General features: G+C 39.0%; 1 protein-coding gene across 1 annotated transcript in view; it reads right to left on the bottom strand.

Moving 5' to 3' along the window:
• Positions 1 to 27,700, bottom strand: part of smc3 (structural maintenance of chromosomes 3) — a 132,889-nt gene that overhangs the window by 87,842 nt on the left and 17,347 nt on the right. The window contains exons 2-9 of the mRNA XM_072557046.1: positions 18,200 to 18,275; positions 12,072 to 12,110; positions 10,967 to 11,034; positions 7,795 to 7,866; positions 5,991 to 6,070; positions 4,411 to 4,489; positions 1,428 to 1,545; positions 20 to 195 (exon numbers count right to left, since the gene is read on the bottom strand). Coding sequence (XP_072413147.1) covers positions 20 to 195; positions 1,428 to 1,545; positions 4,411 to 4,489; positions 5,991 to 6,070; positions 7,795 to 7,866; positions 10,967 to 11,034; positions 12,072 to 12,110; positions 18,200 to 18,275 — 708 coding nt within the window. The remainder of the gene's footprint in view (positions 1 to 19; positions 196 to 1,427; positions 1,546 to 4,410; positions 4,490 to 5,990; positions 6,071 to 7,794; positions 7,867 to 10,966; positions 11,035 to 12,071; positions 12,111 to 18,199; positions 18,276 to 27,700) is intronic.

Raw genomic sequence — 27,700 nt, forward strand, 5'->3', positions numbered from 1 at the left:
AATCCCTCTTCACTCTCACCTCATCAAGTTTGGCACGAGTTTCATTCAGTTCCTGATTATAGATAGTGTACTCAAGTGCTCTTCTCATCTTATCCCATTTCTGATACTGTGCCAATTCTTCCTTCTCATCTTCCAGAGTGTGTAGACGTTCCTCAATGTATTTCAACAATTCATTAATCTTTTCCCTCTTTCCCTCTGCAAAATACACAAAAATGGCCTTAGATAAACAAGATATTTATAAAGTAATGCAAAACACTGGACCTAAAATTCATGATCAAGGTGAACAAAATCCTCGACCTCCTTCCTGACAGCATTGTAGGTGTACCTAGCCACCATGGACTACAAAGGGCAAAGGCATATCACCACCACCTTCTCAAGAGCAATTAGGGATGGGCAATAAACACTGGCTAAGCCAATGGAAACCACATTCCTTGAATGTAAAGAACATCAATGTTGTCTTTTGAGTTCCGTATCAGCACTGCTCACTGCCCTATCAGGTATAATGTAAAGGTCTGTTGAAGACAAGGTGCTACTAAGTAAGGTAAGAGTGCATGTTGTTCGGGGAAAGTACTAGCATGTACAGAGGATTGACTGACTGACTGACAGAATGAAAGCAATGAATGGGGATAAAGGGGCAATTTTCAGAATGGTACCTTAACTTATTTAGCAGGTTTTGTGCAAGATCTTGACAAAAGCCTTCTGGAAATCCAAACAGATCATCATCATCACTGGATCTACTTTGTCTAACCTGATTGTTATATCCTGAAAGAATTCTAACAGATTTGTCAGGCATGATCTCCCCTTGACAAAGCTGTGCTGACCCAGACTTATTTTATCATGTCCTTCCAAGTACTTTGCAATCTCATCCTTAATAATGGGCTCTAAAATTTTAACAATGACTGAGGTCAGGCTAACCGTCCTACAACTTGCCATCTTCTGCTTCCCTCCCTTCTTAAACAGGGATGTTAACAGTAACCCCATTTTCCATTCCTTGGGGACCCTCCCTGACTCCAGTGGTTCCTGAAAGATCATCACCAATGCTTCCACAATCTCCTCAGCTATCTCTTTCAGAACCCTACAGTGTAATCCATCCGATCTATGATTTATCCACCTTCAGACCTTTCAGTTTCCCCAGCACCTTTGCATTAGTAATAGGTATTACACTCACTTCTGACCCCTAACTCACTCGAAGCTCACAGGAAATACTGTTTGTCAAGTCCTGTAAAAATCTTGTATGTGTCAATCAGGTTGTCTCTCGTTCTTCTAAACTCTCAGGAGAACAAGCCCAACCCACACAACCTCTCCTAATAAGGAAGTCCTTCAATACTCAGGATCAACTTAGAGAACCTCAGTGCTTCCAAAGCTACTATACCTTTCCTTAGATAAGGGACCAAAAATGGAGGTGAAAGCAGCGACAGTATTCTTACCAGTTTCTTTCATAAGATTGATGCTTTCCTCTTTTCGTTCATCATATACTCTGGTACCAGCAACTTCTCGCAAAAGTTTCAGTCGCTGAGAGTCTGGAGCTGTTGCCATTTGATTAATCTAATACAAATACAATTCAGAAACCAAAAGCTATTTAGATGGTATTTAACTCAAAGACAATTGAGAAACTAACACACACACACACACACATTTGCATCATTTGTATAAATTAAGCAAAATTACAACTCCTTGAAAAAAACTTACTGAAGCCACATTATTCAAACAAAAAAAGTCCAAAGAAAGCTCCATTGTCTACTTTAAAATTAATATTTAAAAACAGTTATAAAAACTGTTTCTCAGTCCAAGCATTTCAGAAACTTCTGAATTCTACACTGCAGAGGATTAAAGCAGGGCACAGTATAGCAATCTATCCCATCCAATAAACTGCAGCTTGTGGATGACACAGGAAGACAACAACCACCATAACACTAAGACATTGTCAAACAGACCAACCAGGTTCAAGTTTAATTCAAACTAGAAATGTGTCAAGTTTGGGGTAGTGCAATGAGAGTCAAGAAAGTTGTAAAATGAGCAATAGACGCAGAGGAGATACATAGTCAACATAAATTATCAAAGGCTATTTTCAGATTAATAAAATCTCTGTCAAATGTTTTTCCATGATAATATTCCTTCAAACCCTGATTATATAGAGTATCTTCTTTAAAACTGAATTAAATAACCTTTACATGAACACTTTCATTATACTATTGCTTTAGTTTTTAAATTAGGAATTGCCAATACACATTTCACCCTTTCCTCAGGAAAATTCTGCAACAATTTGCATGGAAATTCAAGGGGATGATTCAGATTGAATTAATCATAGCGAACAAAGACAAAGTAAATATGATTCATACAGTGACAATGTCAGCACATGTAGCACCTTACAAAGGCAAATGGAATAAATAATTGATGTGCAATGTACAACTGATGCAGGTAGAGATAGCTATCCTAGAATTACAGACAAACAAAATTAATTTCCTCCCCCCACCCCACTTACATCGCATAAGTAATGAACAAAAACCTTTGCATAAGATTTCCCTGAAAATAGTAAATATAAACACCCATAGGAGACACTCGTGGCCAGAGAAGAGCAAACTGGATAATGAAGCTACTGAAGAGAAAGTGAGGACTGCAGATGCTGGAGATCAGAGCTGAAAATGTGTTGCTGGAAAAGCGCAGGTCAGGTAGCACCTAAGGAACAGGAGAATCGACGTTTCAGGCATCAGCCCTCCTTCAGAAGGGCTGATGCCTGAAACGTCGATTCTCCTGTTCCTTAGGTGCTACCTGACCTGCTGCGCTTTTCCAGCAACACATTTTCAGTAATGAAGCTACTGAGTCTCACTGAGAAACTAAACAGCCAGAGACAGTCTCATGACTCACCGGTTGTATCTAACCCGAAAGAGAACCTAAAATAGGTAACTGCCAATTAAAGCATAGAATGTCTTCTTTAAAAAAAAACTCATTGATAGGAACCAAATGTCTATATTTTAAAAATCATAACTATCAATTTTCACTTTCCTTTCCAAAGAACAAAACAGCTCACTTGAATACTCCATTCACCACTGCCACACAAGGCAGGCCAGCTGGGTCTCCTTTCCACCAGATGTATTCCAGCAACCTACCAAGGCTCCTTCAAAAGCAACTTCCAACCCCACAATCTCTACCACCTAGAATGTCAAAGGCAGCAGATATATGTGAACACAAGTGGCTTAAAGTTCCTCTCAAAGCCACATGTCATCCTGACTTAGACCTCTATGATCATTCCTTCACTGATGAAGTCAAAATCCTGGTATTCCCTCCTAAGCTCGTGGAGCATCTACTCAACATGGACTGCACTAGTTTAAGAAGTTGGTTCACCACCACTTTCAAGAACAATTCGTGATGATCAATAAAAGTAGGCCTAGACAGGGACAACCACATACCATGAATTTTGCTTTTAAATAGCTACTTTCCTCTTTGGTTGTTCAAAACTGTATCAACCAATTTTCTCTCCTCATCCATAATTTTAAAAATCCTCTAAGTACAAATCAGCAAAACTCTACGCAGGTATACTTGTCTTCATACAAGGATGCTGCCAGTGGTGTAGCCTAGCATTTCATGACGAATGGGCAAAGGGGATTGGTTTCACCTGATCTTTCTTCTGAATCCATGAACTCTGAACTGCAAGAATATATCTTATTATGGGCTATTATTAAGATTTAAGATAAATTTTCTACCTTGAGGAACTGTTTAGGGGAGCAACACAGATCTATTTAAAGGCCAACTAGGTAAAGTACATGAGGGTGATTGGAACAATGACAGGCTGATGGGGTTAAATGAAAATGGAGAAGGGTATTTGTGTGGAGCTTAAGCACCATGTGACAACTGGCTGAATGGCCCGTTTCTGTCTTGAAAATACCATGCAATACTAAGAGCATTTCATTTTGTTCTATTCACCTTTTGATGATCCAAGAAAAAGCATACAAGCTGCAACATGCAACAACCACTTGCAATCACCCTTTTAACACTGGTGAGTAGTTATAATCTTTGTCATATGAATCACAGTTAATAGATGAATTTTTCAATTTTGTCTGTTTTTGTAACGTGACTAATGTTCACCTTTGCAGTATTGACAGCAAGCCACACAAAGCTCAGATGGCTCAAATGGTTCACAAAAGGAATCAAAGTGTGTAGGTACTTCGAGTCATCGAAATGAGCCAGAAAGCATGTGTATTTAGCTGCCACAGTTTTCAGTGAACAAACATTATAAGCACCAAACCTACTAACAACCCCAGATCTCTATCAACTTCACCACTGTTATTTGAATACCAATTTGAATTAAGAGCAGACTTTAAAATAAATGCTTCGGTACAGAGCTGAAAATCCAATAGAATTTTATTTTATTTCATTTTCGGGAATACCATATGTATTTCTAAACTAAATTACCTTTCCTTGCTTGACAATGTAGTAAGGATTGCTCCTAGAAAAGCCAGCACTTTCCAAAAGATTCATGACATCATTTTTCCTATTGAACAAAAACGGGATTGAAATATAATACAAACTATTTAAGGATCTACAGAAGGTATGCAAAAATATTCCTACATCATTCAAAGGCATTGACAACTTACCCTATACTTTAAACTGATTTTTACTTACCAATTTATTAAATCCTTACACTTATAAGGATACTTAGTTCTCAATGCAACAACTTTCAACCTTTTAATTTTAAATTTTCTTTTATAGAACTCCTACATAGTTATACTTCATTTTTTGGTAAAAGTAAGCTTCTTGTTCCAATCGGGAAGCAGACAAGTAACACAGTATCGCACAAAGCATTAATTATGTCAGTAAAAAGGCCAAATACTACACATGCTGGAAATCTGAAATGAACATTGAACGCTGGACAAACTCAGTAGTTCTGGCAGCATCTGTGGAGAAAGAAACATGGATCAAGTTTTAATGTTTGAAGTCTGGCATGGTTTTTCTTCGGAGCTGAAAGATGCTGGAAAATAAGAGACCAGATGGTATATAGAGGCACAATGAAAAAGACAAAGTGATTACTTTTGATGGATTTTTAAAATTTCTCCACTATTTGCATTGGATCTCTATACCATCTGCTCTCTTGTTCCTCCTCTGCCTGTCAAAAGTATTTTAAAAAAAGCTGTTTTCAAACATTTTTCAGTTCTTAAGAAGAGTTATACCAGACTCAAAAGGTTAATTGTTTTTCTTTCCACAGATACTGCCGGACTTGCTGAAATCTCGAATATTCCGTGTTTACTCATTATGACATGTTCTCTGGTGACTTTCCTGTTAAGCTTCTTGTGAAGATTTCCATCCCTTGGTATTTCTGTCACTAGTTTCACATTTTATAAGCAACTTGTATTACTATACAATTAACATAATAATACTTCCCATAAAAAAGTTGTTAGGGCATAGCTGATTACAGAAGGAATCCACCAATATAATTTGTATAATAAATGTATTAGCAACTCCCATAATCTGAGCTTTTCAGTTGCAATGTTATCAACAAGTCTATCCTCTCTGGATTTGCACCCAACATTTCCACTCAAGAAAGTACACATGACTGGCAATAAATTGTCAATCTCCAGTTTCCTCAAAGGGGTAGTGGTGGACTGCCTTCTTGAACCATCAAGAACAGTTTGTTATAACTGAGTAGCTTATTAGGTTACTTTAGAGGGCAGTTGAGTGTCATCCACACTGGTGTGGAACTGGTATTACATTCAGAACACACAGGATAACACAGTAAATTTCCTACTCTAAAAGGACGTAGTCAATTAGTTAGTTTCTGTCTCAACAATCTGACAGCTTCATGGTCACGTTTAATGATAACAGCTTACTTTAACCTGAAATCAAGACATCAAAATAGCAGGATGTAAATTCAGATTCTTTCATTATAGATTGAAACTCCGAATTACCAATCAAGTAACATAACACTCTAGCACCGTACCTTATATGTATTGTGCACAGAATAGAATTTCGCAAAATAGCAAAAATAAGTAACCTACGTCACCATTTTCTTGTCTAAAAAATATTGATCCTTCTTTGCCCCAATGACACGACGGAGAGAAACCTCTTCTTTGTCAATCTACAGGAATAAAATAAAAACTGTAATAATCCAAAATTTCAAACTCAAAGTTGATAAATGTAACTCAACTAGGCCTATAACCAGAACTTTTACCCTTTACTTGTGCACAAAATATGAGTATCACTGTTAAACCACTACAATTGATGTGTAAATAAAGCCAGAGTACTGTTCAGAAGAGTTCCAGATTTTTGACCACAGCAATAATGAAGGAATAGCAATACAGTAATCAGGATAACATATGGCTTGGAGGGAAATTTGCAGGTGCTGGCATTACTATGCATCTGCTGCCCTTCTCCTAGGACATAGAGGTTAAGAGTTTGGAAGATGCTGTCAAAGTTTGGAGAGTTGCTGCAGTGCATCTTATAGATGATTCACATTGCTGTCGCTATTGCTAAAGATACAAGCAGTCAATACTTTAGGTAGAGGATCAGTGGCTTAATCCTAATGATATCAAAGTTCTTGAGTATTGTTTGAGCTGCTCCCATTCCAGACAGATGGACATTATTCCATCACACTCCTGATTTGTGCCTTGCAGATGGTTGATGGTGTACAGGGTTCAGAGTGCCAGGTTCAACTTTTCTGTAGCACTTTAATACAGCCAAATAGCCCCCTAGACCATTTCAGAAGAAGGTTAAGATTTAACAATAAACTACCAGCATTAATACAATTTTCCATCAACTCCAGGGGCTCCCTACTCTCTGACAATACAGGAGTAGATTTGTGTTACAGGAAGACTGTCTGACCTAGTTACTCTTTTCAATCACTTAAGAAAAATTAATACCCTTATATGCCACTATTCAACATCCAGATAAATGTGTGTGTGTACACACACAACCACACACACATATATATATATATATATAAAAAATATAATCAGACATCATGCATCACAAAAGGAAGAAGTTTGTCCTAGCTTGGGTTGCAATTTTTAAGGATGTGGAGAAACAGAGAGATCTTGTTGAATGTAGGCAGAGATCACCAAGGTGGCAGGACAGGTGGAAACAGCCATCTGCTTTATTAATAAGGTTATAGAGCACAAGAGCAAAATGATGCTGAATTTATACAGGACACTTGTTAGAACCTAGCTGGAATACTGTTCGGGGCTCCACTCTGTAAGAAGGATGTGAACCCACGGAGGAATTTTTTTTTTGGCAGATGAGATTTATAAAAAATGGTTCCAAAGATGAGAAACTTCAATTTATCTTTGACTGAAGAGGTTTGGACTGTTCTCTTTTCAGAGAAGGCTAAAAGGAGATCTGATAGAAATTTTGAAAATCATGAGGGGTCTGGATAGAGCAGATTGGGAGAAAATGTTCCTGCTCATGAAATAATCGAGAATGAGGGCACACATTTGAAGTGATTTACAAAAACAGCAAATGTGATGAGTGGAAACTTTCACAGAGTGATAGGTGCGTCTGGAGTGTTCCACCTGAAAGTGTAGTCAAAGAGGGTTCAACTGGAACATTCAAGATGGTACTGCATGATGATTTCTATCCAAATACTGTTTATGGGTACAGGGAAAAGGTAGGACAGTCAAAGTTGTCTTCAATAGAACCACGTATACTTGTCAAACACAATACATTGACAGCAGCTACAAACTAAAACTCCAGTTCTCAGATCATGGCTCTTTTTTCCTAGAAGGAAGGTCACATCATCGGGGAACGCACACAATTAAAATTAATGTAAACTATTTATTCTTCTAACTCAATGGATAAAATACTTACAGGTAATCTATTGTCTGAATTGTCAAATATAATTTCAACAAATGCGGAAATGACACGAGGTCCAGTTCCTTCCTATAAATAAACAAAATTTAAAGATAACAAGACTTGGAAGTTGAAACTACATGTCATTTTGAGACAGTCAGTCCACAAGAAAAGGATTCAATGATATACACAACTTGCACTTATGTAGCACTTATAACATTTAAAAACCTGCACCTTGCAGGGGTATCAAAAAATTGAGATGAAGCCATATAAGGTAGAACATGGTCAAAGAAGTAGGTTTTAAGGAGTGCCTTAAAGGAAGAAAGCAAAGTAGTGCAGTTTAGGGATGGAATCGGAGAATTTGGAGGTCCAAGTAGGTGAAGGCATGGTCACTCATGGAGAAGCAACAAAATTAAATATTGGGACTTGTCAAGGTCTAGATTTTGTATACATATCTCAGATGAGTTCAGAGGAAAGTGGAGATTAGAGATAGGTAGAGGCGAGGCCATGAAAACAAGGATGAGAATATTAAAATCAAGACAATGTTCATCCAGGAGCTAACTTCAGTCAGTAAGCACAGGAATGACAGATGATTAGCATTTGGTGCAAATTAGATTAGATTAGATTACTTACAGTGTGGAAACAGGCCCTTCAGCCCAACAAGTCCACACCGACCCTCTGAAGAGCAACCCACGCAGACCCATTCCCCTACATTTACCCCTTCACCTAACGCTATGGGCAATTTAGCATAGCCAATTCACCTAACCTGCACATCTTTGGACTGTGGGAGGAAACCGGAGCACCTGGAGGAAACCCACGCAGACACTGGGAGAATGTGCAAACTCCACACAAGGCAGGAATTGAACCCAGGTCCCTAGCGCTGTGAGGCAGCAGTGCTAACCACTGTGCCACCGTGCCACCCAAACTGCAACTTGGGCTGCAGAGTTTTCAATGACTTGAAACTTAGCAGATACAAACCAGCCATAAGTGCGTCAAGTGAATTAAGTCTACAGGTAACAAAGGCATGAACAATCATTACAGCAGATGAGCTGAGGCAGGGACGGAGTTCAGTGATGTCACAAGAATGGAAACAGGCAGTGCTAGCAATAGTGCAGACAAGGCTAAAAACTCATTTCGGAGTCAAATATAACACCTGTCAGAAAGAGGAATGGAGTCAGAGCATGTTATCCATTTGTAAAACAGAACTAACTTCATTTCTTGAGCTAAACGTACAGGCCATTCTGTTAATAACATGCATTTCGTCAACTCAAATTGGTTGTAACACAATTGACAAATAGATGCTGCTTCTAAAGCTTGAACTTTTAAAACGTGTTGGCTATAACGCGATTGCATTGTCAACACTTAAAGTGCTATTTTTATGTAGCATGGGTTCATACGAGAACACAACCATTGCGTTATAGAAGAGCTACCTGAATACCTATATATAATGAGAACAGATTAAACAAATAGAACTATGTAACGATTCTTAACTTATTTATTAGTAACTATCAAATCAATATAGTATTGACTCTGGAATTAGAGCTCAAAAGTTGAAAACAGCCAATTCAACAATTGTTTTAAGATTAGTACAAAACTAGTTGACAATCTTACACTACAGAATTAAATAAACATCAGTAGGTGGAAACATAGAAAATCGAAGTCCTAACAAAATATGCAAAATGCTCTAGCTAATGTTAAGAGTAAGAACAGCAGGATTATTCACCTAATCTCAAACAATCATACAATTTAATGCCAGGTGACATTGTAATTAACTCATGTGTATTTGCCTGTATATTTATGAAATATATGGAAATTAATTCGGCATCCAATGTTCAACCTGGTCGCAACCAAATAAGCACCCAACATTATTTTCATTGCCAGCACTGATTATGAAGTTAATTTTCATTTCAAAATCTCACAAAACACTTTCAATGGCAATCCCCTTTTATCCAACTTGTTTGTGAAATCAAAATTCTTGCAAACCTATACATCTTAGAACTGCTGCAGTCTAGAAACATCAGCTGATAAAGGCATGATATTTCTGCATAAAAATCAATACTACAATGATTCCATGTTACTTATGGTTACTATTGCTATTGTGGAAGTGTGCCAAGTAGAATAGAAAGGAGCTTTATACTGATTGGGAACTCACATTTCCTGACAGTCAGTACTGGACTAACATAAAGACTAACATAATGGTGGAACAGAGAGAAACTTCTCTTTGCCCTGACAGGACAACCCCGAGCTGCTCTTTTCCATTTGACTGCCTTCATAGCTTAATGTTTTAAGCCCGAATCTCTGCATGATTTCTTTCAACATGGAAGGCGACAGCTGGCCTTGCGACGATAGAGCAAACCTGTGGATTTGCAAAAATTTCAAATCTCTTAGATATTAGATTAGATTAGATTACTTACAGTGTGGAAACAGGCCCTTTGGCCCAACAAGTCCACACCGACCCGCCGAAGCGCAACCCACCCATACCCCTAACCTAACACTACGGGCAATTTAGCATGGCCAATTCACCTGACCTGCACATCTTTGGACTGTGGGAGGAAACCGGAGCACCCGGAGGAAACCCACGCAGACACGGGGAGAATGTGCAAACTCCACACAGACAGGTGCCTGAGGTGGGAACTGAACCCGGGTCTCTGGTGCTGTGAGGCAGCAGTGCTAACCACTGTGCCACCGTGCCGCCCACTTTAATGCAGTCGGTCAACTTCTTGTGCTTCCTTTTAAGTGCCCCTCACTGCAGTAGCAAACATCACAATACACTTTTTTTTCTGGGAAAAGTTAAACAATATAGCCTAACGATTTCCTCCACACAATTTCTCAACACTTTGGAAAAACGCTTTAACAGTCAAATCAGTTTAGCAAAATCGGTATAAAACAGAAATTCAGCACATCTGACAGCATTTGTGGGGAAAAAAGCAGTGCTAACTTTGAGTCCATATTTCAACAAATCTTTCCATGCACTCTACCCTTCCTGATGGTAATAAAAATAGCCTACATATTATATTCTTGGGTGATTGGAGTCTTTGGTTCACCACGGACCATCAAGCGCCCCACAATAATTCACAATACTTAAAGGTAACAAACACGAAGATTAATTTCTGCAAAACAAAATAATGTTAGTTATAACACAATACATTTGATATGACTGGCATTTTAATATTTTGGCAGGAGTACTTACATGAAGTAGAGCAAGTCTCTGCTCTGGGCGAAGGTGACTGAACTCATCACTAAGCACAAACTGAATTGCTGCAAACGAGAGGTAAAAGAGTCAGGAAAAATGAAAAGTGGGAGGAGAGAGAGAAAAATGTTATTCAAAATGGATACACTACTACCCGAAGGGCAACAGAGTCAGTTCAATATTCCAGCAACAATAGACCTTCAATAAGTTTCAGGCTGGCATCAAATATGCATCAGCAAACCAAATATCATAATATGCTACGCTATAAGAGAAGCTGCAGGATTAACCATACAAGTGAAATTAGAATGTTGAAAAGTGCTGTTTTGTAGGCACTCACTTGATTCTAAACAGAACCTGAAAGTTTGCAATCCTAACAATGTAATTTCATCTTGTACAATCTAAAATTAAGTCTAATTGCTGCATCTTTTACTGTAAATAATTTATCTAAACTGAATCCTAGGACAGAAATATAAAACTTCAATTGTGAAAATTTTCCATAAACTTTTAGCACTACCCAAGTAGCCATCTGCATGTTCTTCCATATAGCAACTTATAATATTTGTCATTTGAAAAACTTTAAAAGCCTGAAAAACAGAAGGCATCTTGTTTATCATTTGCTTTATACTTGTATTTCATGCTTTCTCAACTCCAGAAATCTCACCAGACTGAAGAAACGTGACAGAAGTCTTCATTACATACCCTTGCTAACACCATTCTGTAGCCTTCACACAAGTATATTCAAAAAAAGCAACAAAAGGAACTACTTTTCTAAGATTCTTTCCCTCAACTTTACTTTCAACTGAGAATTTCCATAGCAGCATGCTGTGATCTAAAATGTCATGGATTCAATTATGGCCCTAGCACATGCAAACAAGAGTTTCATCTTCACTATTTTACCAAGCGGTTTCTTATAAAGGTTACTGTCAATAATACAAAACTCAAGTTTAAATACAATATTTTACATACATTTAATTCATATCATGAATTCTCAAACTACAGCAGAGAGCATTTTGTGTGTGTACAAGGTCAATCTACTTATGTCTTGACATCAATGATTTTGAAATTTTAAAAAATATCCTTGAAATTAAAAAATTTCAGCTCTTACCATAAAAAAAGTTACTCTTTCCAGATCCATTTCGGCCAACTGAAGAGAAAGAAATACGATTAGATGCTGTTAAAACAATTATCTCTCTCCACTACTTTCACTATAAAAAAACGATCATTCCAAAAACATAAGAACAAGTAAAAGTTGAGTGAAAATATACATGAAAAATAACTGACCAAATTACAGAACAAGGCAAAATATTTGGAATAAGCTACATTCTCCAGTTTACACACAAGTGGCAAACTCTGCCAAACACAACCAGTTTTCCATTAAAGTATTTTTCCCTAAAGTAAAAGTCATTCAAAATAGTATTTAAAGTCTACTACATTGATTACATTCCAAAAGAATGCATTTACATTCATTACATTTCGTCAGTGAATTGTTCAAAATTATTGCCATAAATTGTATTGAAATGAACAGTCAATTCAGATTTATGAACAAAAAAATTAACAGCTCCTAACCTGCCTCAGAGTTATTCAATACATTCCTTTAGATACTCTAAATGACCACAACAGTGATCAGCATAATAAAGTACCACATATGAGGTTATGCGGCACAGTGGATAGTGTTCCTTCATCTGGGATAATTTCAAGTTTACTCCAGGACTTGATGATCACAGAAGAATCATTCACAACAAGGGTAAATTGGCTCATCAACCACCTATAGAAATGTTCCACTACAAGAACAGACAGTAAGTGTTTGAGATAGATATAAATGATCCAAATGAGAAATGTAGTTTGGGGGGGGCGGGGGTGGGAATCAGTAAGTTTGCATAAGACTTGAAAACTGGCTTGGTGGCTGACTGCGAGGAGAGTGGTCTTAGATTACAGAAAGACATAGATGGATTGGTCAGATGACTGGCAGACAGAATATAAGTGGGAGGTGATGCACTTTGGAAGTAACAAGACAAGGGAGTATTTTTATTTAATGAATGGTAGGACATGAGGAAGAGAGGGATTTTGGGATGCTTGTCCACAGATCTTCGAAGGAGGAAGGACAGGTTAATAGGACAGTCAAGCAATACTGAACATTTGTCTTGGTCAGTCACAGCATAGATTATAAAAGAAGGGAGTTTATACTGGAGCTGTACAAGGCTTTGGTTGGGCTACAACTGCAGTACTGTGTGCTATTCTGGTCAGTGCACAATAGGAAGGAAGTCATTAAATTGGAGGGGGTGCAGAGAAGATTCATTAAGGTGCTGCCTCGGATGGAACATCTTAGCTATAAAAAGTAACTGAATAAGCTCAGGTTGCTTTATTCAGAGTAGAGAAGGTTGATGGGGGGCGGGGGGGAGGAATCTGATAGAGGTGTTTGAGATTTTGAGGAAAATGGACAGGGTGAATAGAAAAAAAAACAGCTATCCCCCTTAGCTGAACGATCAGTTAGAAGGGACACACTTTTAAAGGTGAAACGCAGGTGGCTAGAGGAGACTTGAAAAAAATGTCTTTCACCCAGAAGCATGGTAAAACTGCCTGGAAGGGTTGTTCCATAAAACCTTTAAGAATTGCTTGGGTCAAGCACTTCATTTTTCATAATATTCAAGGGTATGGGCCTAGTGCTAGAAAGTGGGACTAATGTAGATTTAATGTATTTTTGGTGGTACAGGTTTGAGCCATAGGGCCTCTGGTGTACAGTGTGATTGTCCAGCTCTCGCTTTTACAGTCTCCTGGTTAGCAAGGGGACATACATAGCTTAAACTAAGCAGCACGTGCTGAGCAACAACTTGCTCACTGACTCTCAGTTTGGGTTCTGCTAGGACCATTCAGCTCTTGCCTCATTACAGTCTTATTTTAAAAATGGACAGAAGAGTCAAACTCTAGGAGTTGAGGAGAGATTGACTTCTGTTGGTATCAAAGCTGCATTTTACCAAATATGGCATCAAGGACTCCTAGCAAAATGGGAGTCAATGGGATTCAGGTAGAAATGTCTCCAATGATTGCAGTCATAACTAGCACAAAGGAAGATGGTTGCAGTTGTTGCAAGTCAATTCAACAATTCCAAGAGATCAATGCAGGAGGTTTTCAAGATAATGTCCTAGACTCAACCGCCTTTAGCTGCTTCATCAAAGACCTCCCCTCCATCATACCTTAGAGGTGGGGACATTCATTGACAACTGCACAATATTCAGCATGATTCACTACTTTTCAGATAATGAAGCAGTTCACAATGCAGCAAAACACAGACAAAAATCCAGTTTGAGATAACAGGGGGAATGTAATATTCATGCCACTCAAATGGCAAGTACTGACCATCTCTAAGAGAATCCATCCATTACCCCTTGAAATCAATGGTGCTACCATCACACAGCTCTCCATCATCAATATCCTGGGAGTTACCATTGATCAAAAACTGAGTTGAACAAATCACATAAAGGCTGTGGCTACAAAAGTAGGTCAGAAGCTAGGGATCATGCAGTGAATAACTCACTTCATGGCTCTCCAAAGCCTGTCCACCATTTACAACATAGAGCATAGAACAGTACAACATAGTACAAGTCCTTCAGCCCTCTATGTTGTGCCGACTGTTTATCCTACTCTAAGATCAAACTAACCTACATCCCCTTCATCGTACTATCTTCCATGTGCCTATCTAATAATCGCATAAATGTCCCTAATGTATCAGATTGTACTACCACCATGGCAATGCATTCAACACATTCACCACTCTGAGTAAAGGACCTACCTCTGACATCTTCCCTAACCTTCCTCCAATCACCTTAAAGTTATGCCCCCTCGTGATAGACATTTCTGTCAAAGGAAAAAAGGTCTCCGGCTATCCACTCTATCTATGCCTCTCGTCACCTGATACACCTCAATCAAGTCACCTCCCATCCTTCTTCGCTCCAATAGCCCTAGCTCCCTCAACGTTTCTTCATAAGACCAGCCCTCCAGTCCATACAGCATCCTGGTAAATCTCCTCTGGAGCATCTCTCAAGCTTCGCCATCTTTATGAGGCAACTAAAACTGAACACAATATTCCAAGTGTGGTCTAACAAGGGCTCTTTAGAGCTGCAGATTAACCTCACGGCTCTTAAAAATCAATCCCCCTGCTAATGAAAGCCATCACACCATACACCTTCTTAGCAACTCTATCAACTTGGGTGGCAACTTTGAGGGATCTATGGACAACACATACTGAAAAGCAGCAGTGCGGAGTAGAGCCACAAAACCAGAGTCATTGAGCACGGAAACAGACCCTTCGGTCCAACATGTCTACACCAATCAGAACATCCCAATCTGACTTAGTCTCATTTACAGCATTTGGCCCATATCCCTCTAAACCCTTCCTATTCATATACCCACACAGATGCCTTTTAAATGTTGTAACTGTATTAGACTCCACCACTTCCTCTGGCAGCTCATTCATACACATTCTGGTGTGAAAAAAAAATTACCCTTCAGCTCCCTTCTAAATTTCCCCCCCGACCTTCAACCCAACGCCTGATAGTTTACACTCCGGGGGGGCACCCTCGCCATCTGCTGCCCTCGGTCTTACGCTCCTTCCCCCCCCCCCCCCCCCCTCCGCATGTGCGTGGGGGGGGGGGGGGGGGGAGGAAGGATACATACATTTGCAGGTGGCACAAGGTTAGGCGTTTAACAATGAGGAGGAAGGTGCTTGGTTACAGGAGGAGTGCACTGGATAAATTGACAGAACAATGGCAGTTGGAATTCAATCCTTTAAAAAGTACTTGGATGAACACTTGAAGTGTCATAGATTATGGGCTTAGTGTGGGAAGCATGTGGTAGTAGTATAGTTTTCGCAGTATAAACCCAATGGCCCATGCTATACTGTATGACTTTATGAACTGCAGAGGTTCAAGAAAACACCTCACTACTACCTTCTCAAGGATAATATATATACACTGGTCAAACCAGCAAAGTTCACAGCCCTGGAGTAATTTTGTTTCAGTAGTTTACTTGATGTGGACTGGCAGCTCTGAAGCTGCAGCCTCTGGCAACTTGGCCAAATTGATAGTCAGAAACAGACAAATATGTGCTCTGACTGCATCACGCATCAAAAGATATTACTTGATTTTTAAAAAAATTGTATGCATGGAAAAATTGCTCTCTCCAATGTTAGATTTCTCTCAAAATTCCTACTAACAAATTAAAAAGCAAACATTTTTCTAACCTTCAGCTTCATCTCTCAGTTTTCTCAGTATTTTTCATTGTTATTTGCTCACTCACTAAATTTCTCTCAGCTGGCATTCATTTATTAAATTGTAAGCATTATCTGGGAGTCAAGTTCTCTCTCATTATATAGCAGGGAAGTTCTCAAGCTCCAGGAGAACAGCCACTCTTGGTTAGAGCTTTCTTCATTAATACCTTCTATCAGGCGGATTGAGAAATCCAATTGCATTGTGTATCCACTGAATGGGATCACTTAGTAACCAGAAATCAAGATTTGTGCTCTAATCCTCTGACGTATTTTTACATTCCTCATTCACACAAGTCACAGTTAAATCCCTGTTCAGAACAAGGGAAATCTCACTTCTCCACTATGAAAGGCGTACCAATCTTTCCCAAGGGGTATACATGACGTAAATTTAAAGTCCAACAATGACAGAACCACTGAAGACTAAAATTCAACACAGAAACAACTGACAGTGTACTCTAGAAAGCAATGAGGATTTAGTGCACAAAGTAGAAAAACTATTTCATTGGTCTTCAGTGAAGTATAACAATGGGTGTCAAAAAGGTTTACCTCCCAAGTTGAAAGGCTTGATAAGCACAAACAATTATTAAAATAGCTAAATGATTATACATAAAATCCTTCTAAAGCAGTGAAACTGCAAGAGTACAGATCATCTCAACTTTCACAATCATATGGATACAAATCATTGGTTAACATATACAGAAACACACCCTTTTCTACACCCCAACAGAGTACCTTAACTGCAATGTCTCAGAAAACACAAACTTAAAACAATAACCACTGTTTTATTTTATTCTGTATTCTGAGTTCAAAACCTCAGTTTGGGAACAACGCTCAAAGTTAAGTCCTCATCACTCCAGCTTTAATTCTACACCTGCTCTTTAACCCAAAACATAATTATTTCCCTGTACTATTTTCTGCTTTTTGGAGAACAGTCAAACGTGCAACCACTCTGCATCATCAACATCTTCACAAATAGAAAAATGAATAATCAGTAAAATTTTGTTGTTACCATCAAAATTGAAGTAACAGCTTTTCTCTTTCAAGTACTATTATTGAAACGGAATAAGCACAATGGTGGCAGTGACAAGGTCACTGGACTAGGAATCCAGAAGACCAGGTGAACATTCGAGACCTCAAGAATTACAATGGTAGTGTCCCTGTCAGAGGCAGATGGCCTGGGCTTAAGTATCACCTACGCACTTCTGAACAGGAAGATTAAACATATCAAAAGGCCTTGACAAGGCTTTCTTTTGGCACTCAAACCAAAGAAATTGCAATCTAGATTATGTATCTAATACAGAATGCAACCAAACAGTAAGAATTCAATCAGGAATCACATCGACAAAATTCTTATTAACAACCACAAGAAACTCCAGTCCTGTTCTGTGTGAACTTTATCTTAACATCTTTAGATTAGATTACATTACAGTGTGGAAACAGGCCATTCGGCCCACACCGACCCACCGAAGCGCAACCCACCCATACCTCTACATTTACCCCTTACCTAACACTACGGGCAATTTAGCATGGCCAATTCACCTGACCTGCACATCTTTGGACTGTGGGAGGAAACCAGAGCACCCGGAGGAAACCCACGCAGACACAGGAAGAATGTGCAAACTCCGCACAGTCAGTCGCCTGAGGCGGGAAATGAACCCGGGTCTCTGGCGCTGTGAGGCAGCAGTGCTAACCACTGTGCCGCCCACAATATCTTAGAATATCTTAAAGTCAGAATCTAATGAGTTCAATCCCAAAATTGATATTCTAAAGTAATCTTATTCATAACCAAATTAACTTCAAATTTGGTCAATGTAAAGAAGTTGAAAATTGATTCATCTTATATCAGAGTTTACAATACAAACACACACCCAAGCAATAAAATTATTTTGATGTAGTTAACAAGAAAATTTATCATAGACAAGCAAGCATTCTGGAAAATCCATTTTGAACTCGCATCGTCAGAAACTTACCTATAACATTATGCTTGGAGCTGAAAGGATCGACAATTGTTTGATCCCTGTAGCTGCGGAAACCCTGGATAATCACCTGGAAGAAAAGAAATGGAAGTAACTTTAGCTTTCAGTTTTATAAAATTAAATCCCACACTTTAACCTTTACATCTACAGCTCTCATCAATGAAAATATCTTTTTGGCATCAAAATCCTACCATAATTCCTATCCAAGAGCAGAAAACAAAAACAGTATCCAGACCAAAATGGGGAAAGAGGTTAGAAATAAATTATATGGATTAATTAAGATACTTTGTGTATTTTTTAAACCCGACTACATTTTCCTTTTAAATTTAAAAATGCTACAGGTTCAAGTCTCATTCAGGTCTTGAGCAGAAAGGTCAAAGCTGATTCAGTCCAGTAAGTTGGGTGCGCTGCACTGTCAGAAGTGACATCTTTCAGTCAAGAGGTTAAACTGAGGCCTTGATTACCTCATAGACAACCAGAAATGATTGCACAGCACTATTTTGAAGAGCAAGGATTTATCCCTGGTGAGTTAGAAAATATTTCTCTCTTCATTAACAGATGAAAAAGATGATCACATAATTGCCCACTGAAATTCCTTCATCACAAAATACTTCATCCACTGCAAACTATTCGGGAAATCCTTACAGTGCAAATGGTGCTATATAAACCCAAGTCTATCTTTATAAAGAGTTTCCAAATCAGGCGAAAGGACTGACAGCGTCCTAAGATCAAGTTTGAAAGTCAAAACTAGCTATTTCTAACTGTTCAAATTCATCACAGTGCTTTGCTAATACAAAGAAAATAATCAAAATTTCACACTAACACATTTTTCCTGGTTTGACTGAACAATAACTTTCAAATAGGTCACCAGTTGAAATTCTATCTTCGCCCAAACTTGCACTTATGGTCAAAACGGACTTGAATTGATCCATGGTGTGGTGCACATGCAGTTCATGGTAAGTGAAGCCAAGAACAAATGCTGCAGGAAATATCTCCTCACCTCACCATTTAATTAGGCTATTAATGAAGGCCTGCCCAGAAAGGTTGGCCTGAAAAATAGAAAATCTAACAAGACTATTTAAGGATTACAGCTTTCCACAAAAAGGGACAAGTTACAACTGCAGCAAAATAAAACGCACGAATACTTCATAACCTGGTGTTGTGTGACTTTTAACTTTGCCCACCTCAGTCCAACACCAGCTCCTCGATATCATGTTTTTTTTTCATTTCTGCAGCACTGAGGTGCTAAGAGGTCGAACAAGGGAGGATGATCCCACCTGGGGAGGAAATTCACTGCCCAGTGTAAGCAGTGAGGGAGGGTTTCAATCAATTTGTTGAAGTTTTCTTGCTCCCACATACCTGGTTCCAAATAATGAAGAAGTGTGCTGGTATCACAAGGAAATTAAATGCATGTATTTTTCACTTTATTTCCTCCACATTTCTTGGAAGGGCTCATTCTACACAATTACTACTCATTTACATACATCTTCAATGTGTCAAAGCTGCACAGGACACTTTCTCTAAAAGGTAGCTGCAGCAGCTATGGGACAACAAACAGATACTGAAGTACTGTGATCAAGCAGGTTGGGTTCTCAGTGAAGTCAGCAGCCATGAATGTAAAGAATATGGCTACACTTCCAAAGAAGGCCCAGATTTATCAAGTAACGCAAACACCTCAACTGCCAATGACAGAGTGTTGTGCCAGATTCCTGGATTACGGCCTCAATGACACATTATAGTCATGTGGTCAAATATCATAGAACTGTAACTGAACACGCACGTACGCTCTCTGTTCATTGAAGTCATGATCTTGATATAATGAGTGACCATTGACGAATACATTAATATCTTGTATTCAGAAGAACCTTGTTACAGTGAAAGCAGCTGCTTTGTTTAGTAAAGATGTGGAGGTGCCGGTGTTGGACTAGGGTAGACAAAGTAAAACAAATCAGAACACCAGATTGTAGTCCAACAGGTTTATTTGGAAGTATCAGCTTTCAGACCACTGCTCCTTCATCTAGTAACTAGTGGGGCAGGATCATAAGACACAGACTTCATAGCAAAAAGATCACAGTGCCATGCTATTAAAACGATATATTGAACAAATCTAGATTTTCATCTTTTAGAATGGGTTGCAGGTTTAGGCTCAGTAACAGAATGAGCCAAATCACAGAACTTCTTTTAAGACACATTCTTGAAATACCTTTTCTTTTAATGAAACCTTAAGTTAACATCTCAGCTCAGACAATGCATTGAAGGTGTGAGGTTACAGTCTGGCTGTATTCCAATCTTGAGTCAGACTGGTTCTATTTCCAAAGTACGAATCTATAAGATGTTACATGGATTGACCGCCTGCCCTACTAGTTACCTGATGAAGGAGCAGCTCTCTCAAAGCTAGTACAGTACTTCCAAATGAACCTGTTGGCCTTTAATCCTGAGTTGTGTAATTTTTTAAACTTTGTTTAGTGAATACTTTTTTCACCAACATCCTAAAGCACTTTACTGTTCCTGAAGTACTTCTGAAGTACAATAACCACAAGTGACTATGACCAGTTATCTCGTTTTTGAGATATTAAAGGATAAATATCACCCTCACATTAACATCTCTTTCAAAAAAAAAGCACCTCTAAAAGTACAATACCCCATCAGTTCAACACAACCCCAAGATAGGAGTGTCAGCAGAAAACTTTTGCTCTCAGGTATTAAAGTGGGAAATGAATCTATAATCTCTTAACGCAAGAGGCAAGAATGCGACCTATAAATATGGCTGACATAATTGGTATCCATTGCAAATGTTACATTTGAGCCATGCTTTACAGAAATGTGTACTATTGTAGGCCTCAATTATCCAAGTGTGGAATGAGAAAGTTGTAGCTTTACAGTTGACATATCTGCTACACACACTACAACTAAACAGGATATGAAGGAAAGCGCTTGACCACAAGGGGCTTGTGGGCCATTTGTTCAGAAGAATTAAGGATATCTGTTCTTAGTGTCAATGGATTGGTGTAAATGTGATCACATCTGTTCACTTGTGGAATGTGTGACAGTACTTCCTTTTGACCCCAAGGGCTGGAAGCTGCACATACAGTATAGTTGGATGCTGTTTTATATTGAAGTTTCTTAATAAAACACATACTCAATAGGAAAAGAACTTGTAATTTAATAAGCTGAGTGGAATATGCACGTAATAGAACAATCCTGATACATTTTCATGTATACCACACTGAGCAGAGTTGAATTTATGAAGCTCAGCTCTCGAATCTTGGCTGTTCTGGAATGTGAATGTCTTTACAAGCTAGGAAGTCACAAAGGCTGAAACTGACATAGTAAGAAAGTTGGAGATTATATGGGGTGATAGATATAGGACAGATGTCAGAGGTAGGTTCTTTACTCAGAGTAGTAGGGGAATGGAATGAAACAGTAGTAGACTTGCCAACTTTAAGGGCATTTAAATGGTCATTGGATAAACATATGGATGAAACTGGAATAGTGTACGATACATAGGCTTCAGATTGGTTCACAGGTCAGGGCAACATCAAGGGCTGACTGGCCTGTACTGCGCTGTAATGTTCTATGTTCATGCGTGAGAGAGAGAGAGGGGGAGACAGGACGAAAGCTGGTGGAAAGGTTAGCTCTTTGTGGTCTGATTTGAGAGTACACTTGCTTGTCATGGATTGAATGTTTGTGTACTGTTCCCTGGAGCACGAGATCCGGGAATGTTATGAATTTAATTTGCATTTTGGGAATCTAAGATGATCTTTAAAAAAGCCATTTTGTATGACAATGGCACTGGGCATGTCAGCTGAGTGAGGTTACCTCATGACCTTTTCCACATAGTTTAGTCTAGTCTCTCGTTATGATTTACTGTTAATAGGGAGCTTATTTAGAACATAGAACACAGAACGTTACAGCGCAGTACAGGCCCTTCGGCCCTCGATGCTGTGCCGACCTGTGAAAATAATCTGATGCTCATCTAGCCTACACTGTTCCATTATTATCCATGTGTATGTCCAATGCCCATTTAAATGTCTTAAACGTCGGCGAGTCTACTGCTGTTACAGTCAGGCCATTCCATACCCCTACTACTGAGTGAAGAAACTACCCCTAATATCTGTCCTATATATATATATAATATATATATATCACCCCTCAATTTAAAGCTATGTCCCCTCGTGTTAGTCTTCACCATCCGAGGAAAACGGCTCTCACTGGCCACCCTATCTAACCCTCTGATTATCTTATATGTCTCAATTAAGTCACCTCTCAACTTTCTTCTCTCCAATGAAAACAGCCTCAGTTCCCTCAGCCTTTCCACATAAGGCCACCCTTCCATACCAGGCAACATCCTAGTAAATCTCCTCTGTACCCTTTCCAAAGATTCTACATCCTTCCTATTATGTGGCAACCAGAACTGCACGCGATATCCAGTTGCGGCCTTACCACTGTCTTGTTCAGCTGAAGCATGACCTTGTGGCTCCGAAACTCAATCCCCTTACCAATCAACACCAGCACACCATATGCCTTCTTAACAACCTTATCAACCTGGGTGGAAACTTTCAGGAATTTATGCATTTGGCCTGGCCTGGCTTAGCTAAGCATACTCAGACCTGCCAATTAGTTTCTCTTTTTTGTAATCTCAGTCCCAATTTCTGTATAAGTGTAAGCATCTATGTTATATTGTAACAATGATGCCATTGGTACATAAAAGGTAATAATTTAAACTAAAGTATCTGTAAGAGTTTTGTATTCCAGATTACCACAGAGTATGATCTCCGGAACAAACCAAGAGAGTCTTACAGATCGAGTGTATTAGGGAATCCTAACGTATTTTGTTCGGATAATCGATCGTTCTGATAACCAGTCTGATTGTAAACAACCGGTAATTTATGAGAGCCGGTTATTGAACATTTCTCAGTTATCCGGTAATGCACGCCGTAATGCCATTTAATTGCTAACTGAATGTTGAGTTGCCTAATGTCATTTTTACAGGACCTTGAGATCTTGTTTGGATAATCCAAAATTTGGATAATTGATATTTGAATAATCAAGGTTGCACTGTATGTGTAAAATGTCACTCCTGAATAAGACTAAATGTCTCACTACCATGAATGCTTAATGCCATAATAAACTTTAGTTTTACAGCAGCAACCAATTCTGACCAAAATGCTGTACAGATGTCATTATGAAGCAAGTAATACAACTTTAGGACAACCTGTCTTCTAAACCTAAGATATTGACAAAAGGTACCCTTAGTTATTTCCAGGTAGAAACCTGCTACTGAAAGGAGAGGATATAACTTTTGTTTTTAAAGTATTATTCTTCCTTTCAATAAACAGTTGTGTTGCTCTCATGAGCTCAGTCTGTCACAAACAGGAGATATTATTCTAAGCTTGGACATTGCAGATTAGACATAGCCATTAGCGGCAATAACCACAGTGAACTTTGCATGGGCCATGATCCACATGTCCAACCACTTCGAAGTATAACAATGCAAACTTGAATCACAATAGATCTCTTTGGTTGTTCACTGATAACATCTCTGTAATCAGTTTGTGCTGTAGAACGTGCCACACACTATCCACTATTAGATATAATTCCACACTTGGAGAACATTTATCCCACTGCCCCAACTTCAAAGAATAATGCGCTGTTAGTCAAAGTGCCGTATTGTGCACATGCATGTACTGGAAACCACAAATATTGGTTGATAGGGCCCTTATCTTTGCAAACAGGAATAACTTGTACAGAGAGCATACATTTTCAACAAAATAGCAGACAGCCATTCTTTGGTTCATTTTTCAGGGCAGTTCCTTGACCAGAGTCAATTTGCCTGGTTTTAATGCTTCATGAAATTTGGCAGTTAACTGCCAGTCATCATAAACTGGTATATTATCCATAGTGACACCATCACTGTCCATTTGCCAATCAAATGTACTCCTTTCATGTGTACAAAAGTTGCTTGCCCTTTTGCTATTTCTCACAAATTATCCTGATCAGTAGAAGACAAAAAGCTTGAACAAAATGTGCTTATTTTTAGCAACAATCATGTTCTGTGCTACCAAACAAATATTTATAGTTTGAGCATACAGTCTCCTAACCGATAAACTTAAGTGATAATAAGCTGTAAAACTGAACTTAAACATCTACATATAATTTCTTAATAATTAGCCTATTACCATCTACAGATATATAGAACACTATTTTTCTCAAATCTCCTGCATAATGATTCACAATTACATCTATGCCACAAAAAAACAATGGTATATAAAAGAAAAAGTAACATATAAACAGCATCAGTGCACAATGCTACACAGAATTTCCAACACAAAAACAACCATTCTAAATGACTGGTGTTGGCGTTTATGTGCCATAAAGTTTCCTCCCACATTATTTCATTTAAGTGCATCAGCGTGTCCTTCTAATGATATCACCAAGGTTTCAGAACCAGCAAATGTAGGCTGGTTTTTTTTTCATAATGTGCCTTTAGGTCAGTGAAAAACACACAGCAGCAAAATTACATATCTTATCTGGAGAGAGTACTTTGAGCTTTAACACTCATTGAAAGTACTGCTGAGGGCACATCTGCTGCTAATGGAACTATTCTGAAGTGATAGGTATCAAAGTATTTTAGTGAATTTTGAGAAGATTTGTAGCTCAGGTTGAAGTTCTGGAGGTAGGTTTGCTCGCTGAGCTGGGAGGGTCATTTCCAGACGTTTCATCACCCTACTAGGTAACATCTTCAGTGGGCCTCAGGCAAAGCAGTGTACATGATTCCTGCTATTTATATGGTTGGGCTTCTTTTTGGTGATGTCACCAACCCAAACATATAAATAGAAAGCAAGAATCATGAAAACTGCTTTGCCTGAGGCCCACTGAAGATGTTACCTAGTAGGGTGACGAAACGTCTGGAAATGAACCTCAACAGCTCAGCGAGCAAAGCTACATCCGTAAAGTATTTTGAATGGAGTCAGTTATTGAAACCAGTAATCACATTCTTACACAAAAATGCATGTAAATCTGGAACGATGTCCTTTAAATGTTATTTAGATAAGGTCAACTGAATACTTGCAACACAGTAATGGACTTTCTTTTGCCTACAGACTGTATTAAGGTTTACAGAACTAATGCAGCATGCTGGGAGTCAATACATAGATCGGCTATCTAATAGAGTGAGAGAACAGGCCTGTATGGACGGATGGTCTAATCTCATGTACCTCGTATGCTGTAATGCATACACAAAAGTCAATTTGGACATTTTGTCTTGAACACTTTTCGTCTATTGCAGTCTACATGTCAATTTATCTTGCAGCTTCATTGAATACTGGAAGCAATGTTTTGCATTCTGGTTCGTTTCAAGCACTGAAAACCCTTTGAAGTTTGAAAGTGCTCTGGTAAATGTCTGCTTCAATTATCTTTATTTTAAACAAGACCCAAACTACACCATAAAATACTAGATAAAAGGACTGAGCATCAAATCAATGAGTTCAGTTAGTCATTTCAGCCACAGAATCAAAGCAACATTCTGTTGGCTAGTGAGCTGGATTGCTATTTTGCAATTTAATGCATTTTACATTTTATTGTTTTCAAACACTGCTTATTCTCATGTATTATTGATGTAACAAGAGTATAGGACAATAAAGTAAGGTTGCTACTAAGTAAAGTAGGTCAGCATGACTGGAGGTATTTTTGGTATTTGGCCAAAAATATTCCCATCTGGGCACCTGAACTGTGGTGTTTTATTGTGCAAATACCACCAATCTTGGAGAAAGTGACAACTGCAGATGCAGGAGATCGGAGTCGAGAGTGTGGTGCTGGAAAAGCACAGCAGGTCAAGCAGCATCAAAGGAGCAGGAGAATCAACATTGCGGGCAAAAATACTTCATCAGGAATGGCTTCCTGAAGGGCTTTTGCCAGAAACGTCAATTCTCCTCCTTGGATGCTTCCTGACCTGCTGTGCTTTTCCAGCACCACACTCTCAACAATACCAACCTTACTATGCGCAACCTAAAATAAACAGAAACACCTAAAACTAATGCCTAATGTCAAATATAGAAAACCCTCACAACTGGACCGGTAGTCATTCTGTTTTATTCATTCATGGCACATGGCCAACCACTGGATGGCCAACATTTATTGCCCTCAAGAAGGTGGTGGTGAGCTGTCTTCCTGAACTGCTGCAGTCCACATGCTGTAGGTTGATCATGGGAGGAACTCCAGGATTTTGACCTGGCGACGAGAACGGTGATGTATTCCAAGTCAAAATGGTGAGTTGCTTAGAGGCAAACTTTCAGGTGGAGGTGTTCCCATGCATCTAGCGATTTGATTTGGTTTATTTATTGTAGCAAGATACATGTGACAAAGTACAGTGAAAAGTTTTGTACAGCGTCACCATTCTCCAGCATCCTCTTAAAAATACAAAAATAAAAACAAAAGATAGAAATAAAAGAAGTGTCTAACTTTACAGTGGTGCTTCTTCAGTGCCCCATCATGGACATTTCACCACATCACCACTGCTGGAATAAAAGTCACTTCCATAAATGCACTCACCACTCTGAGTGCTCGCTGGACTTTTCCAATACTGAACCATCGAAGCCAACAGGAACAGCATCACAGCTGTCGCTATGAGTCTGCTTCAGGCACATTTCGCCAATGCAGAGCCATGATGCCACTGACTACCACATCACCTCAAACCTGACTTCACTGCCACCATGAGTCAGTTTTGGGAATACCTCGCCGATGCAGATTCAGCTCATGCTGCCAGGTCTCGTACTGAGCATCACCAGGAATCCAAACTTGCCTCCACAGCAGCAGCCATGAACTAGCACAAGAATCACTTTATCAACATAGAAGCTGCCCGGAACTCAAACTCTAACACTGCCAACAGTCCGCACTGCTGGGCCCACTCCAGCATGCACTGCTGGGCCCAGTCACCACCAACACCATTACCACAACGAACTAGTTACCAAGAAGTAAACAAAACAAAATAAAATTTAAAATGGAGATAGAAATAAAAATAGCGAAGGAATGAAAAGGAAAGCAAACAGAGCAGACAAGCACCAAGCTTAGAAGCCATATTAGGTGAAAGTGAGGACTGCAGATGCTGGAGATTAGAGTAGAGATTGTGGTTCTGGAAAACCACAACAGGTCAGGCAGCTTCCAAGGGACAGGAGAATTTTGGGCAAAAGCCCTTCATCAGAGATGAACAAAACATAGAAATTAAAGAAGAACATAGAAATAAACTGATACCCTCAGTGGTCCTGTATTAGAGAAGTTCAGCGAGGATTCAGTGGTGAGGGCAGCAGTGGAAGGGACCTTCGTTCCAGCAGTGGTGATGTGGCCAACTGTCCATGAAGGTGCACTTAAGAAGCACTACTGTAAAGTTAGACACTTCCTTTATTTCTATGCTTTGCTTTATTGCTATTTTATAGAAGCCCTGCTCCAATGTTTTCTTACCAGATGCTTTGCCCTTCAATTGGAAGGGGTCACAGGTTT

The sequence above is a fragment of the Chiloscyllium punctatum genome, chromosome 38, assembly GCF_047496795.1.
Source record: "Chiloscyllium punctatum isolate Juve2018m chromosome 38, sChiPun1.3, whole genome shotgun sequence".
Classification (NCBI taxonomy): domain Eukaryota; kingdom Metazoa; phylum Chordata; class Chondrichthyes; order Orectolobiformes; family Hemiscylliidae; genus Chiloscyllium; species Chiloscyllium punctatum.